The sequence below is a fragment of the Stigmatopora nigra genome, chromosome 15, assembly GCF_051989575.1.
Source record: "Stigmatopora nigra isolate UIUO_SnigA chromosome 15, RoL_Snig_1.1, whole genome shotgun sequence".
NCBI lineage: Eukaryota > Metazoa > Chordata > Actinopteri > Syngnathiformes > Syngnathidae > Stigmatopora > Stigmatopora nigra.
In genome coordinates, this window is record NC_135522.1 from 5270989 (window position 1) to 5285000 (window position 14012).

General features: G+C 45.1%; 2 protein-coding genes across 4 annotated transcripts in view; one reads left to right on the top strand and one right to left on the bottom strand.

Moving 5' to 3' along the window:
- Nucleotides 1–929: 929 nt before the first annotated feature.
- Nucleotides 930–3349, bottom strand: LOC144208695 (P43 5S RNA-binding protein-like). The gene is made up of 9 exons (XM_077734677.1): nt 3008–3349; nt 2828–2928; nt 2452–2545; nt 2260–2348; nt 2127–2200; nt 1980–2060; nt 1683–1912; nt 1448–1501; nt 930–1373 (listed from the first exon to the last, which is right to left on the bottom strand). The coding sequence occupies exons 1-9, from the start codon at nt 3140–3142 to the stop codon at nt 1134–1136; spliced, it is 1098 nt and encodes a 365-aa protein (XP_077590803.1). The 5' UTR covers nt 3143–3349; the 3' UTR covers nt 930–1133.
- Nucleotides 3350–3889: 540 nt separating this feature from the next.
- LOC144209083 (disintegrin and metalloproteinase domain-containing protein 11-like) overlaps nt 3890–14012 on the top strand; it is an 11903-nt gene continuing 1780 nt past the window's right edge. Inside the window, exons 1-26 of one of the 3 annotated variants that reach the window (XM_077735280.1) lie at nt 3890–4306; nt 4997–5175; nt 5823–5899; nt 5999–6065; nt 7512–7594; nt 7688–7751; nt 7843–7903; nt 8099–8247; nt 8380–8451; nt 8509–8675; nt 8730–8814; nt 8888–8978; nt 9055–9106; nt 9590–9689; nt 10329–10400; nt 10477–10569; nt 10644–10724; nt 11098–11148; nt 11245–11308; nt 11384–11489; nt 11746–11865; nt 11953–12121; nt 12201–12312; nt 12407–12497; nt 12817–12834; nt 12952–14012. The exon at nt 12952–14012 is cut by the window's right edge and continues 1780 nt beyond it. In XM_077735280.1, coding sequence (XP_077591406.1) covers nt 4222–4306; nt 4997–5175; nt 5823–5899; nt 5999–6065; nt 7512–7594; nt 7688–7751; nt 7843–7903; nt 8099–8247; nt 8380–8451; nt 8509–8675; nt 8730–8814; nt 8888–8978; nt 9055–9106; nt 9590–9689; nt 10329–10400; nt 10477–10569; nt 10644–10724; nt 11098–11148; nt 11245–11308; nt 11384–11489; nt 11746–11865; nt 11953–12121; nt 12201–12312; nt 12407–12497; nt 12817–12834; nt 12952–12967 — 2325 coding nt within the window. In that variant the 5' untranslated portion in view covers nt 3890–4221 and the 3' untranslated portion in view covers nt 12968–14012. Of the gene's footprint in view, nt 4307–4996; nt 5176–5822; nt 5900–5998; nt 6066–7511; nt 7595–7687; nt 7752–7842; nt 7904–8098; nt 8248–8379; nt 8452–8508; nt 8676–8729; nt 8815–8887; nt 8979–9054; nt 9107–9589; nt 9690–10328; nt 10401–10476; nt 10570–10643; nt 10725–11097; nt 11149–11244; nt 11309–11383; nt 11490–11745; nt 11866–11952; nt 12171–12200; nt 12313–12406; nt 12498–12816; nt 12835–12951 lie in introns of those variants that run through there. The other 2 variants (XR_013328991.1, XM_077735281.1) reach the window with 2 other exon arrangements.

The following is a 14012-nucleotide window of genomic DNA, read 5'->3' on the forward strand; positions in this document are numbered from 1 at the left end:
CATCTTTTCAAACAGTGCTGTGCTTGTTGGTAAAAAAAGAGAAAGTGATATTGGAAATGCCTATTGATGCTGATACAAGTCCAATCTATTTTAACAGGAGGCGATGTAATTTTAATTGTTTAAATGCATTAATTCTGCTGAGACTCATTTTGACCGCTGCGATATCTAAAATGGGTTACAGTGAATTTTATCCCGAATTCACTATGATTACTAAAATGATAGAGTATTTTTGCTCAAAGTCTTGCAGGATTGTCATTTGCTCATGTCTGCAAATACCCACTTAGAAAAGTCATATTTTTAGGACTCACCGTCTATTTACAGAGTAAGTGGCTATTTTGAAGCTTATAACTGAACCCCATAACACATTTGGAACTCAAATCTTTTCTCAAGTACAGCCTACCTAATGGCCTGTTCATTTTATTTCAGTAATAATGGATGAATACAATTATATAAGTGAATAGAATGCCCGTCTAACACTGGGAATTGGCCCATATTATTATTATTATTTTTTTTACTCCATCTAACATTAGCATTTAATTCCTTTGTAAACATTTAGTGCCCTTGGCAGTGTTGGATTAATCCGTTTGGAGTCATCCAAACAAGTTTGATGTCTAGGGGCAGCCAATGAGTGTCCAATAAAGGGATTGCGTCACATCCACACCAAGACAGACCTCAGAGTAATCATTTCAGAAGACTTTTAATCAATTTGACGCATTCTTGCACTGCCATGAAACAGTTGTACTTGTCAACTCGATGCATTCCAAAATACATCAGTTGTTCACAGCTCTGAATTGACATTGTGAAAAATGTCAGCCACCCCCGCAGTGCTAGGCTTTGTCACTCAGTACGTACTTGGTCAACAACAACCCTTTTAGTCTTAATTGACTTTAATCTAAATAAACAAACCAAAAAAAATCAAATCAAGCATATTTGAAGCAAAAATGCAACTCATTTATTGGGTCTCTACTATTTTCTTATATAATGTACATTCCAAATAAAAATAGACCATCTTAATTAAACTATAATCTTCATTAACCATAAATTAAAATATCAATGTACATTAACTAACCCAAAAAACGACCCAATTAACATGACAAAACTGAAGCGCTCTTTAACTTTAACGGTAACCGGCCTCACTTAAACAGCCGTGACCGAGTCTTGATGGTGAACAGTTGGCGAAGGTTGACCTCTGGGTCAACGTCGTGGTGTCGGATCTTGCGCTCGTTGAACAGACCAGCCAGGTTGACCTCCACTTTAGCGCGGTGGGATATGCGCATGCGCAGCGCAAACAGCCGGATTAGGTTATCCTCTACCAGGGGGAGACGACGGCCATCCAGCCGTTTTAGCCAGAATTTCCTTACGCGAGGGCGTTTCTGTGCAGAAGGGAAAATTTGCAAGTGTTAAGAACATGTAAATACATTTTTAGTAACCGGGGGTCATTTCTTACTTTCTCTTTGACGACATTTGGGTCATGTCGAAGCATATGCCGCATCATGCTTTCCTAAAGAATGGACAATGGAATTTTAGTGCACCTAGTCTGTTGACTTAGTCTATATAATGTTGAACTAAAATTTAAAATAAATTTATTAATTTGAAAAGATTTGTATTGCACAGCCCTTTTAAGCTTTGAAAATTTGAGATTTTTATCTGTATGAAGGTGGATAAAGATGAGTGATTCCTACCCGCATGGCAAAGGTGCGCGGGCAACCTGGAAAGGAGCACTTGTACTTGAAAAGCTCCAGGTGCATCTTACGGATGTGGTGCTCCAAGTTGAACGTAGTGGAAAAATAGGCCTGGCAGTCCTGGCGGGGGCACGCCAACGCCGGTTTGTGCGACGAGTGGCTCCGCTTGTGACGTCGCAGCGCGCTGGGTGTCTTCAACAGCTTTTTGCACACTTGGCATTGGAAGATTGCTTGAACAAAAGTAGGGAAGAATGCATTTTATTTTTCTAAATTCCATTTTTTTTTAAAATGACCTACCTGGGTGCTTGAAAATGTGCTTCTGAAGGAGGCTCCAAGTTGAAGCAACCACCAAGCACTTTGCATTCGGACAGCGATAACCTTTAAGGAGAAGCCACGTCAATTTTTTCTTGGTTCCACGTATAAGACTTCTTTGAGGTAGATGACCTGCGTGGGTTTTCTCGTGGGCTTTACGGGCTGGGCGAGAGTTGAACTCGGCGCCGCACTGAGCCTTGGAGCACCTTTGGGAGACAGACGCCAAGTGGACTTCATTGACATGAGGACTTTTATCTTAACTTACTTGAACTTGGAGACCAAGCCGTGTTCTTGAAGGTGCTGCTTGAACAAGAATCTCTTCTTAAAGGTCAACGTGCAGTCCGCCTGAGTGCACTTAAGGCCAAGAAAGTGGATTTAGAGGAGGAGGAGGGACGTGACTGTGGTTTGTTTGGGAGGTTGGAATTGGTGGGTTTTGGTTCCTCCTAGTGGCGTTTACCTTGAAGTACTCTTTTTCGCCGTGCGAGTAGCACATGTGTTTCTTTAGCTCGACTGCCATGAAAAAACACTTGGTGCAATCGGCAAAATTGCATCTAAAAAGCAGGGGGAAATGATATTAAGTGCATGGTTGTTTCACTTCATTTTTGAACATTGAAATTTGAGGGTTTGCTTTTTTGATTCTCAAACATTTAAGCTCTCGCTCGTCGATTTACACCTGTTCTGATTTGACATCCCTCTGCAGAATTGTTTGTAATCATAGCACACATGTTAACCTCAACCCAAATCGCGATTTTAGCCAAATAGGAATTGACCCGGAAGTCAATTAGGCTTGAAACAAAGTTTTCAAACAAAGTTCAGGTAGATTTGCCACTCACTGGAATGGTTTTATGCCATCATGTTGCCTCCCGTGGCGGATGAGACGCGACTTCCGAGCGAATCGACGACCGCAGCCCTGAAAAGTGCACATCCACGGACTCTGCAAGTGAGTAAACACCCCAAGTATTACCTTCAAAACTTGTCCATCGTTCCATGCATTTCAAAAAATGTCTGCTTACAACTCCCGTGTGGATCGATTCATGCTCCTTTAGCCTACTTTGCTTGGAAAAAATAGCGCTGCATGCATCGTGGGGGCATTTGAATTGCTTCTTCTCCTTCTCCGGTAGACTTCCATCGACAGGTTGAGCATCCATATTCTTTAATTGTAGTTTCTTTTTTGTTCTAACTGAAATCAAAGTGCGAATCCACGCCTTGTTATATAGTTTCTTAATTACTTAATTGGCAGGAGACGCTATGGTTCCCCACGAGGAGGCCAATGAAAGTAATTGCATTGAATGCAGATAGATTTATGACTTATTTTTTTACTACGCCATACGACAGTCGACCAGTCTAGGGTGTAGTCAGCCTTTTACCAGATGGGACAAGCTCCAGCACCCTGTTACCCTGACCAAGATAAGCAATGTTGAAATTTCATTCATTCATTTTCTGAACTGCTTTATCCTCACTGGGGTCGCAGGGGGTGCTGGAGCCGATTCCAGAGATGACTTTGGCAACATTTGTTTTTTGAAGTGTGATTCAACTCTTTGCACAGCAGAGGGTACTGTGCCTCTAGTTTTTAGATTGTACTTTATACTACAAGTCAGTGGTAGACGATTTGGAGCATTTGTATGTAGTATTTAATTCTTGAAATGTTATACAAATTACACAACAGTATGTCAGTCTAAAAACTAAAGATGGCTCTTTTAGTGGCAATTTTGATATAAATCTCAATCAAGTAAGTGAGGATGCTGATTTTATTTTGATTCACCATATCACAATATTGTTTTTTATTTTTTGGGGAAGAATGTATAAAATGGGCAAATTTTTGCTAGTGGGCGGATCCCTTGGCTTTCCCACGTGCCCTGGCGGCACACCGCAGCCCCCTTCTTCCGCATACCGCACGCACGCACGTACGCAATCACGCGCACGCACGCACGGCGCGGAGCGATGTATCGGCGTCGCAGCCAGCTCCCCGCGCCTCTTCCCCGCTGATCGTCCCCTCCGTCCCGCTCCACCTTGCCCAAAAGATGGGGAAAAAAAGGATGCTTCAATGTCATCTTTGCATGTGATTGTACTGGCCTACCAGGGAGAGGAGGGGAGATGATGGCGCCAGATGCACCATAGCACCCGCTTAGCACCTTTTTTTCCTTTTAAATTTCATTTTTGAAGAATTATCGTTGAAACAATTTTTTTTCCTCTTCTCTTCGCATAGCTGACGTTTTTGCGGAGCCGCATGCGGGAATGTGTGACGACCATGCTGGCGGCGCGGTGCTTCTTCTTGCTTTTTGCTGCAGTGGGCCAACGGCTGGTCGTGTCAGGTAAGAAGACACGACGATGGGAGGGCGGACGGCATGTGCGCGCCCGTACGCGGAACCGCTTGGGTTCCGTGGCCGGTCTTTGCTGCATAGACACATTTCCACTGCAGCCACTGCAACTCCTTGTTTTAAAACCAATGGGGAGGCACAGGCACAACTTGGCTAAAATGACCGCAGTGTGTTTTGAAGGCTTGCTTGAAGTGGTGTTTTTTTTTCACTAAAAGGGTACTTGTGTTGTGAGCAAGTGGGCGGGTGTCCAGGTGGCCAAAAAAGGCTCGAATTGTCCCAGAGTTTATTTTTGCGATGTCCCGATTTGATCAGGTGATCGTTTTATGGAGGTCCGCATTGGGTGTAGAAGATTTGGTTTGTAAAATTGGCTGATTTTAGTTATTTAAAAAAATGTTTTTAAATATTTTAGATCTGTTTGCGTGTTCTCCCTGGTTTTGTGTGGGTTTTCTCAGGCTACTCTGCCTTCCTCCCATATCCCAAAAAACATTTACATCAGGCTGCTTGAACACACTACATTTCCCCTGTCTGTGAGTGATTACAGTAGTTTGTCTGATTGTGTCTTGCAATTGACTGTCCACCTACTTGCTTACTAGTTGGCTGGCATAGACTCCACCCCCTTACCAACCTTGTGAGGATAAGTTTTGGTCGGTTCAGGACTTCAAGTGTGTTTTTTTTACCGTGCAGGTGTAACCGAGAGCCCGGGCCGGGACAAAGCCACTCGGGATTGGACCACAGAGGGCGGCGACCCCACGGCCCAAGTGGTCTATCCCAAGCGTTTGGTGCAGTGGACTGAGTCGGGGCAAGAAATGGCTCGCCAGCACCTGGACACCCGGGTCAAAACAAGTTACACACAAGCCACCTCGGTGAGGTTAAGTCCAGGATGGACACTGCGTTACGGTTTCTCTTGTTTACGTGGTAGTGCTGTGTCTTTAATGAACCACTTATTCCAATTTCTGTTGCGTGGGAGGGTTATCAAAATAATATCAATATTCACAAATGGATTTAGTGAAAAATGTTCTTCTTTGGAAAAGCTTACATGATATATTGACTACAATCAACATAGTGAAGAGCAAAAGTCCAATAAGCAGCGTGTCTTTAATTAGGCCCAGCTAATGTAGCGCATTTTGGCTTCCACGTCATTTTTTTGACACGCGTGGGCGGGACGGCGTGGAGACTGTCGGTCTTCCTCTCGATGGGAACATGTCGCCTGTGCTTTTTGACCCACTTAGTGAGAGAGAGAGAGAACCCTTCCGGCCTCCTCTTTCGGTTTTTCGCGTGTCGGTAGGGCCTTTGTTTGCCGTGGTACGGCATCAATCCGGGACGCCCGCACCCCGGGGGCTCCCGGTGGCTTCATTTATTCAGTGCCGTGTCGAAGTATGTCCTCATTAATTATGAATAGCGTCCGCGTGTGAGTGCCGACTTTTCGTCAGAGTGACGCAAGGTCTAATGTATTGGGGGCTTCCAAAGTGCTGATGATGTTGTGTTGATTTTGGCAATGTACTTTTTGTAGGCTGTTCACCTGGCACAGAGCACTTTCTGGGTGGAAGCCTTTGGACGTGCCTTCACACTGGACCTGGAGCTAAACCAGTAAGTGCCTCCTGCTCGGAAAGGTCTTTGGTCTTAGGTCTTGGAATTGCCACATTTGCCACATTAGTACAGATGTGCAAACGTGTGTTTTCTTTGCAGCCACCTGCTGTCTTCAGACTATGTAGAGCGCCATTTTACGCCGGAGGGCCGAACTTTGCAGTCAACGGTAAGAATTTTGAGAATCACCAGGCCAATCAAAATGAGACATTAAGCCTCCTGGGCAAAATCTGTATATTTTGTGGAAGGACTTTACACTCACCTCAGAAATGTTCACTTTTAGTTTTGTTCACAAAGTTTTTGTTGAAGAGTGTTTTTCAAAGATGACTGGTTGTTTGCATACAGCTGAAGGAAAATGTAATGTAAAGTGGCTAGTTTTTGATAAGTTTTCTTCATATTCCAAATATTAGTTGCTAACTGTAGTACCATAGGTGGTAGAGTCGTGGCAATAATATTCCATTACTGATAGATAATAGTCCCGAGTTCCATATTTTTGACCAGATGCGACCATCATTTCAGAAGCGTATCCCAGAAGTAGCTTTTCATTCCGAAAAGATCCTTTACTGCTACTACTATGTGTGCAGGTGTATCTAGCTAAACAGCCACTCGGTCTATTTTAAGCTGCGGCAAGTTGCGAGTTGGCCTTCAGGATATTTTGATGTATTTCTGCTGCTTTTAATTGCAGTGATCTGTCCTATTTTTGGAAACCGCTTCAGATATACCGTTTTTTATTTTTGGATGCACTCGTACGAAAAAAAAGCACAAGCATAGGGGTATCATCATCACAAATGGGCGAAATGCGGATTTTGAGAGTTAGTCGGAAAGGACGCCAACGTTTGGCTTCCCGGCCGATGTGCCTCCGCCCCCTGACCAATGGCGAGTCTGTCTCCATGGCGACTGGTTAGCTCAGCGGCGTCATTAAGTTCTTGGCAGCCGAGGGAGAGGAAGGCGAGGGGAGGGGGGACTCAAAATGGGAGCTAAAGCTTTCCCGTTGGCAGAGGAAGGGAGGGAAGGCGGGATAGCGGAGGCCAGATTGTGTCGCCGCTTGATGGAAACGTCACGTGACCTGACGCGGCGGGATGTGGGAGGCAGGTGTGATGCATTTGGCCAACCGTTAGTTCTGAAGTCAATACTTTTTATCCCACATCAACCGGATTTTGTCAATATAAATATCACTTGGTCAATTGTAGGGGCCCACCAGTGATGATTATGATAATTAGGCCCCCTGTCGTCGGGCACTCTATTCCACCTGTGCCCTGTTTACATTTATTCCACCGCGGATCATGACTAATATTTGACTTAAAGATCATATTATGACACGGCTTCAAAAAGCATTTTGCAATGGGTGAAGAGTGCAAGAAGAAGGTTTCCCCGTTTTGATTTATTGAAGAACTCCTTTCAGGAAGGCCTGGCTTCCACCTCACTTGTTATTCGGAGGCGAGCACGGGGACACAAGTAGGTCACAAATGCTCGCGAGGTGGGATGCCCCCCCCCCCCCCCCCCCCGCACCTCTCTTCTTCTTTTCTTTTTACCCTGCAGCTGACTTATGGCATTGAGGAGTGAAATATAGCAGTGTATTTTTTCAATTGCTTGACATACTGGCATCTGTTTGCAGGGAGGAGAGCACTGCTACTACCAAGGAAGGTTAAGAGGTGTGCCAGATTCCTGGGCAGCGCTTTCCACCTGCCTTGGCTTATGGTGAACCCCCTACCGCAACCATCCCCCATTTTGACCTTTGATCCATTTTTATTCCATTATTCATCAGATTTTTTTTTCTTTCTTTCTTCCAAGTGGGATGTTCTCAGATGGGGTCTATTCCTACCAGATTGAGCCTGTTCACAATGAAAGCAACCAGGTAAATGAAAGTTCATTTGGTTTTTCATTTTTCTGGTGTGTCATAGTGTATGGAAATCAAATGAAGTATTTTGGGTTACTCTGTGTTTCAGGAAAAGGGCCCCCACCTGATCCGCAGGATGCCAGATTTCAAACTCTCTCCCTCTTGCGCAGGTAAGCAAAATCATTTAGCGTGCTAGCATCCAAAAAGCAAACAATCTATCACACACTTATCCCTCCTCGTCTCCACACTGTATTAAAAACACCCAGATTGCCAGCCAGACATTTTGTGAAAAATAGGAACAAGGTGATAATGACATTCATAACAACTTTGATGATGGCCTGCAATGTTTGCATGTCCGTGACAAGGCTGCACAGAGGACAGCGAGTGGGACGGCAGAGACGTTGGGGACCATCGAACGGAGACCCCCAAGCGATCCAAGAGGTCCGCTCGCAGACCCTCCGTGCAGGCCGAGACCAAATATATCGAGTTGATGGTGGTCAACGATAATGACATGGTAAGCGGTTTAATTTAAGACGTTGGAGTTAATGGCAGTAAAACTGGTAGTGTGTTTCAACATAGAGAAATCCATAATAATAATAATGAGGTATATTTAAGGCTAATTTGTGCATATTTTGTGCCCTGACAGATTGTACAGCTGCGGCGCTCCGGCAGCCAAACGAAAAACTTTGCCAAAGCAGTGGTCAACATGGCGGACGCGGTAGGTCCTTTGTTTGCCTCTGTTAGCCATCGGCGCCACATGCGTCACTCGTCGCAGATCTACAAAGAGCAGCTGAACACGAGGATCGTGCTGGTCGCCATGGAGACCTGGACCTCAAAGAACATGGTGCCGGTAGTGGAGGACCCCCTGAACACGCTGCAGAACTTCATGAAGTACCGGCGGGACAACATCCGCGAGAAGAGCGATGCCGTGCAACTTTTCTCGTGAGTCTAACGACTTGGCGCCCACCGTCTTCGCCTGACTGTCCTTTCCTACAGAGGGCACACCTTTCAGAGCGCTCGCAGCGGCACGGCCTTCACGGGAGGAGTGTGTTCCGCCTCCAGGGGGGGTGGCATCAACGAGGTTAGCCATCCATGGCCATAGACTGTGGTCATGAATTGTAATTTTTTTAAAAATGACTGTTGTTTGACGTTAGTTTGGAAATGTCGGCGCCATGGCCATCACCTTGTGCCAGAGCCTGGGCCAGAACATTGGGATGAAGTGGAACCATGTGCGGGACTCTGCAGGTAAAATGTGCCACTTGTCCTTTACTTTTAAATGAAGCATGAAGCTGACCTCATGTTTTTTTTGTCCCTACCGCAGGAGACTGCAGGTGTCCGGACACCTGGCTGGGCTGTATTATGGAAGAGACTGGGTAAGTCAAATAGGGAGATAGAATTTTGGACTATGGCCTTTTTTTACTAAATGTTGACTTGCACTTTTGTTTTTTAAGCAGAATCAGTTAAAAAAAAGAGGGAGGCTTTTAAAATGAATGACTATAACTGCCTATTTAGAAAATGCTTCAGCTAATAGTAAAAGTACTTCAGAATACAATTTTTGCACTGGCCAATTACAAACTGAACCACAGTCGTCCCGCGACCCTTCGTTCCGACACCCCATAGACGGCTCATCGATTTACTGACAAAGCAAAAACCTGTACGAGTTGTGGAGTTCACATTGTGAATCAATAGAAGACTTTATCTCTTGATGCCAGATGGCACAATACACACTCTGAGTAGCATTTGTAGTACAGATGGTTCCATTGTGAAATCACGCCATTAACACCCTGCCCGTGTTATCTTTGCACTTTTTTTTTCCTCCAATGGCGTTAATGTCTTTTGTGTACTTTGTAACGTAGATACTATCTGCCCAGAAAGTTCTCTCGCTGCAGCGTGGACGAGTACCATCAGTTCTTGCTTCAGGGAGGAGGCAGCTGCCTCTTCAACAAGCCCAACAAGGTGAGAGAGTGAGAGGGCACAATCCAGCAATCTAGCTCGCGATAATTTGAGTTTGACTTTAACACATAAGGTGACTATTTTTCTACTAACGAAAACTCCAAGTTACCAAACTGCTTCTGGAACAATTGAATTTTCTACCTACCTAAGCAAGGGTTATTTTTTTACGTCCACACAAATATTCTTCTCATATTTTAGACATCTTGTAGAGTTAGTTAGACTTTATTATCTTGGTTTAATCCAGCTTTAAATTCTCCTTTTGCTGCTTAAAATTGACATTTTCTTGATACATTTTTGCTCCACACATTGAACTGTTAAAAGTAGTACAGTAATATTTCATTCATCGCAGTTAAAAGGTTCCAAGATTTGCCACAATAGGTGAATAACCATGATCTAGGGGTAGTGTTTTTATAGTGTCTATTTAATATTTTTGGGACTTTCAAAACCATCTCTGCACTATTATTAAACTCCCAAAAGTAGACACTGCCTTCTAGTGGCCTGCAAAATACTCTTCAATTGAGACTTGGCTTTTAAATCCCTCTGTACTATTATTTAACTCCCAAAGATACACACTATATATATACTGGATATATTTGGCAAATCCAAACCAGGACTTGGTGAAAATATTCTTACTTCCCACAGCTGTTGGACCCTCCAGAATGCGGCAACGGCTTTGTGGAGCCCGGCGAAGAGTGCGATTGCGGCTCCCAGGTGGTGAGTACATAACTTGTGACGCCAGCTTTTTTTCCCCCGAGCGCTGCGGTTTAACCAAGCTGCGTTTTGTATGCAGGAGTGCGCCCGAAGCGGAGGAGCCTGCTGTAAAAAATGCACACTCACCCACGACGCCATGTGCAGCAACGGGCTGTGCTGCAGCGGCTGTAAAGTGCGTAGCGCTTTCGCACTTTAAAATTCAACGGCGTTGGCGACATCCTCATTTATGCGCCTTTTCCTCTCCAGTACGAGTTGAGAGGGGCGGTGTGCCGAGAGGCCGTCAACGACTGTGACATCCCCGAAACCTGCACTGGGGACTCGAGCCAGGTACACCCTTTGAGCAAAAACAAACCGTTTTTAAATTAATCTGCCTTTTTTGTATTCTAATGATCAACGGTAGTGGTTATGCCTTGACAACCTTCAAACTTGAAATAGATTTGATGTTTGTACCATCAGTGGCAGGGAATGAGTTAAGGGCTACAAACAATAAAATAATACCGATGTATAAGGATATTGGAACATTTATATTTACACTAGGGAAAGAAAAATTGTCGAACAAAGATAAAATGTCCAGTGACAGTAGTGAAGTCAAGAAAATTACAACCATTTGCTCAATTTATAACATTAGATTATTTCAATGAATTCTAAGACGTGAGGAACAAATGTACTTGTTTGACTGAAGCTTGTGTCCCTCCTGCAGTGTCCTCACAATGTCCACAAACTGGACGGTTACACTTGTGAAACTAATCAAGTAAGTGCTGCTGTCTTCCAAATACATTTCACCCATTTTATTGTGTATTTTTTTTTGTTGGGTTGTTTTAGCCTATTTTTAATCTGATCCCTTTAGGGTCGCTGTTATGGTGGGCGATGTCGAACTCGAGATGGACAGTGTCGAGGACTCTGGGGTTTCAGTAAGTATCCCACTCCACCGTCAACCCAGTTAATGCTGCTTGATTTTTGCCGTGGTTGTCATTTTGTGGCTTAAGATTCTGCAGACCGCTTTTGTTACGAGAAGCTCAACGCCGAGGGGACCGACAAAGGCAACTGCGGTCGAGGCCCAGGCGGCCAAGGCTGGCTTCAGTGCAACAAGCCGTGAGTGACTTTTCATTACAACCTATTCTACATTCAGCTGCTTACACACAGAGATTGGAAACCTAAGTATCCTTATCGACCACTTTTAATGTGCCACATGGGAGTTTAGAGTACTTTTATTTGGAGAAAGCAGTGGGCAAAAAGCAGTGACAGAGACCAAGAAAAAAAACATGACCAATTTAGACATGTACATACAGATTAAGAGTGAGCGTCTCCTTTTTTTGCCATTAAAGTCTCCCGCAATTTTCCTTCTCAGGGACGTCCTGTGCGGCTTCCTGTTCTGCGCCAATATCAGCGCCAAGCCCAAGTTTGGTGACCTTCAAGGTGAGGTGACCAGCTTCACCCTCTACCACCAGAACAAGTACTTGGACTGTCGGTCAGTCGGGCTGGAGGGGTTACCACGAGACCAACCCGGATGTGCGCGGAAGGCTCGGAAAACAAATTCCTTTGCTGCTTCTTTCAGGGGTGGCCACGCTCTGCTGGAAGACGGCTCCGACCTGGGCTACGTGGAAGACGGCACCCCTTGCGGGCCCAACATGATGTGCTCGGAACGACGCTGCCTTCCGGTGACTGCCTTCAACCTCAGTAGCTGCGCCGGCTCCGACTCGGGACGCGTCTGCTCCGACCACGGGGTAAAACCGGCGGCGCGGGGGGCACGTTGCCTCCGGACGCGTGAAGAACTGGCCATCTGGTGATCTGGTGGTTTGGCAGACTTGCAGCAACGAGGTGAAGTGCATCTGCCACCGGGACTACACCGGCAAGGACTGCAGCGTCTTCGACCCCATCCCGGAGCCCACCGTCGCCACGGGGACGGAGAAGAAAGGTGAGACGTTCTCTGCCATCTCTTCTTTGACTTTAGCGGAAAGTCTGTTTATTCTTTTTTTTAAAGTATATTGTTGCCTCCTGTCTGTGCACAGGTCCCAGCGGCACCAATATCATAATAGGCTCCATCGCAGGAGCTATTCTCCTGGCAGCTATAGTCCTTGGGGGCACAGGATGGGGATTTAAGTAAGAGCCCTGGCATGCCTTTGTCCGTCCCGGACGCTCTCCCCTCCTCGTGCATGCTTCTCGCTTCTCGTCCCCGCACGTGGACACTCTGGCCCAAAAGGAGCGCCTCCCTTTAAAAGAATCCCACAAGGCAATTGAGGGAATCCTTTTAGGGTCAGAGGTGAGTTCTTGCAAGCTTGGCATGTTAGCGTGCGCCGTCCATCCCAAGGCCAAAGGTCGCCAGCCTCCCTGCCCGCCTCTTTGATGTCGTGCATTTACCTCACTTGTCATTCATGCATTTTTTTCTCTTTCCTGCTCATCAATCGTTTTGCGGATGCAGAAATATTCGGAGAGGAAGGTAGGAGTCATATATATATGAATAGAAGAAACAAGGTTAATGTTAAATTTGATGACATTTTGGATTTTAGACACAAAAATGAAATGAGCATACCAAAATAAACCATTAATATTTCAGATCTGGTGGAGGATAATTTCCAAAACAAGCCAAGCCGAACTGGTGCATGTCCCGCCCACTTCCTATCTTCTCCTCACGTCGGAGTAAAGGAGGGAACATTAACACCCAAATGTCTTCCACTCTGGTTCCCGCCTCCCTCCGTCCTCGGGACCATCCGGGTCTTTTTCCTCCGACGTGGGGACGGAATGGTACCAAGATTCGAGCGCATCCGCACTGCCCGCCTGCCCAGAACCACGCCACAGACACTATTGGACTGGTGTAAAAATAATAGTAATAAGCTAAGGTAAAGATGCTAAAGAGGTTCATTCACTGCCACAACCTCAGAAGCCAACGCCCGACCACGCCCACTTACCTGCCCACCACGCCACCCATGAACGCTGACTCCATTTGGACTTGCCGGACGGAACAGGAGGAAAGCAAATTAGACCAGATGAAGAGGATTTGAGAACATTTGAAGCATGTTTTCCAAAGAAGAAGCAGAGGAAGGACCAAGTTTTTTTTTTTTTTTTTTTTAAACCAAACTGCCAATTTCACGAAGATTGAAGAACATTCCTCTTGTTGCCCACCCACTCTTCTTCTTACCCCGGCCATGCCTACCCACACTTTTTTACTCTTTGGACATTGGAAGCAAATGCCTGAAAAATTGAAAAAGATTGAACACTTATCCCATGGAGTCCTTTGACTTTAATACGGTGACCACGTGCGGAGGAAGAATGCCACCATGCAGGTACTTGAAATGGGGTTATGTAATAGATAGTAGTTTTTGGGTGACAAATTATGCATCAAAAATAAATACCCATATTAACACTAATGAAACAAACCATGGGGAACAAAATATTTATTCATGTGCACCAAAATACTGAAATTTTACAATTTTCTGTACTGTGTACTTGTAAGCTAAACTCAATGAAAATTGTGCACTAAACAGGTCAAAGTTTGCTTTTGCTAAAATTATAATTGCTACTTAAAATTCCAAATCTCATGACTTACTTAACCTGTGAGAAGCAGTCAGATCGACAATATACACGAATCCTGGTGTGTGGTGATAGCCTGGTGGTTAG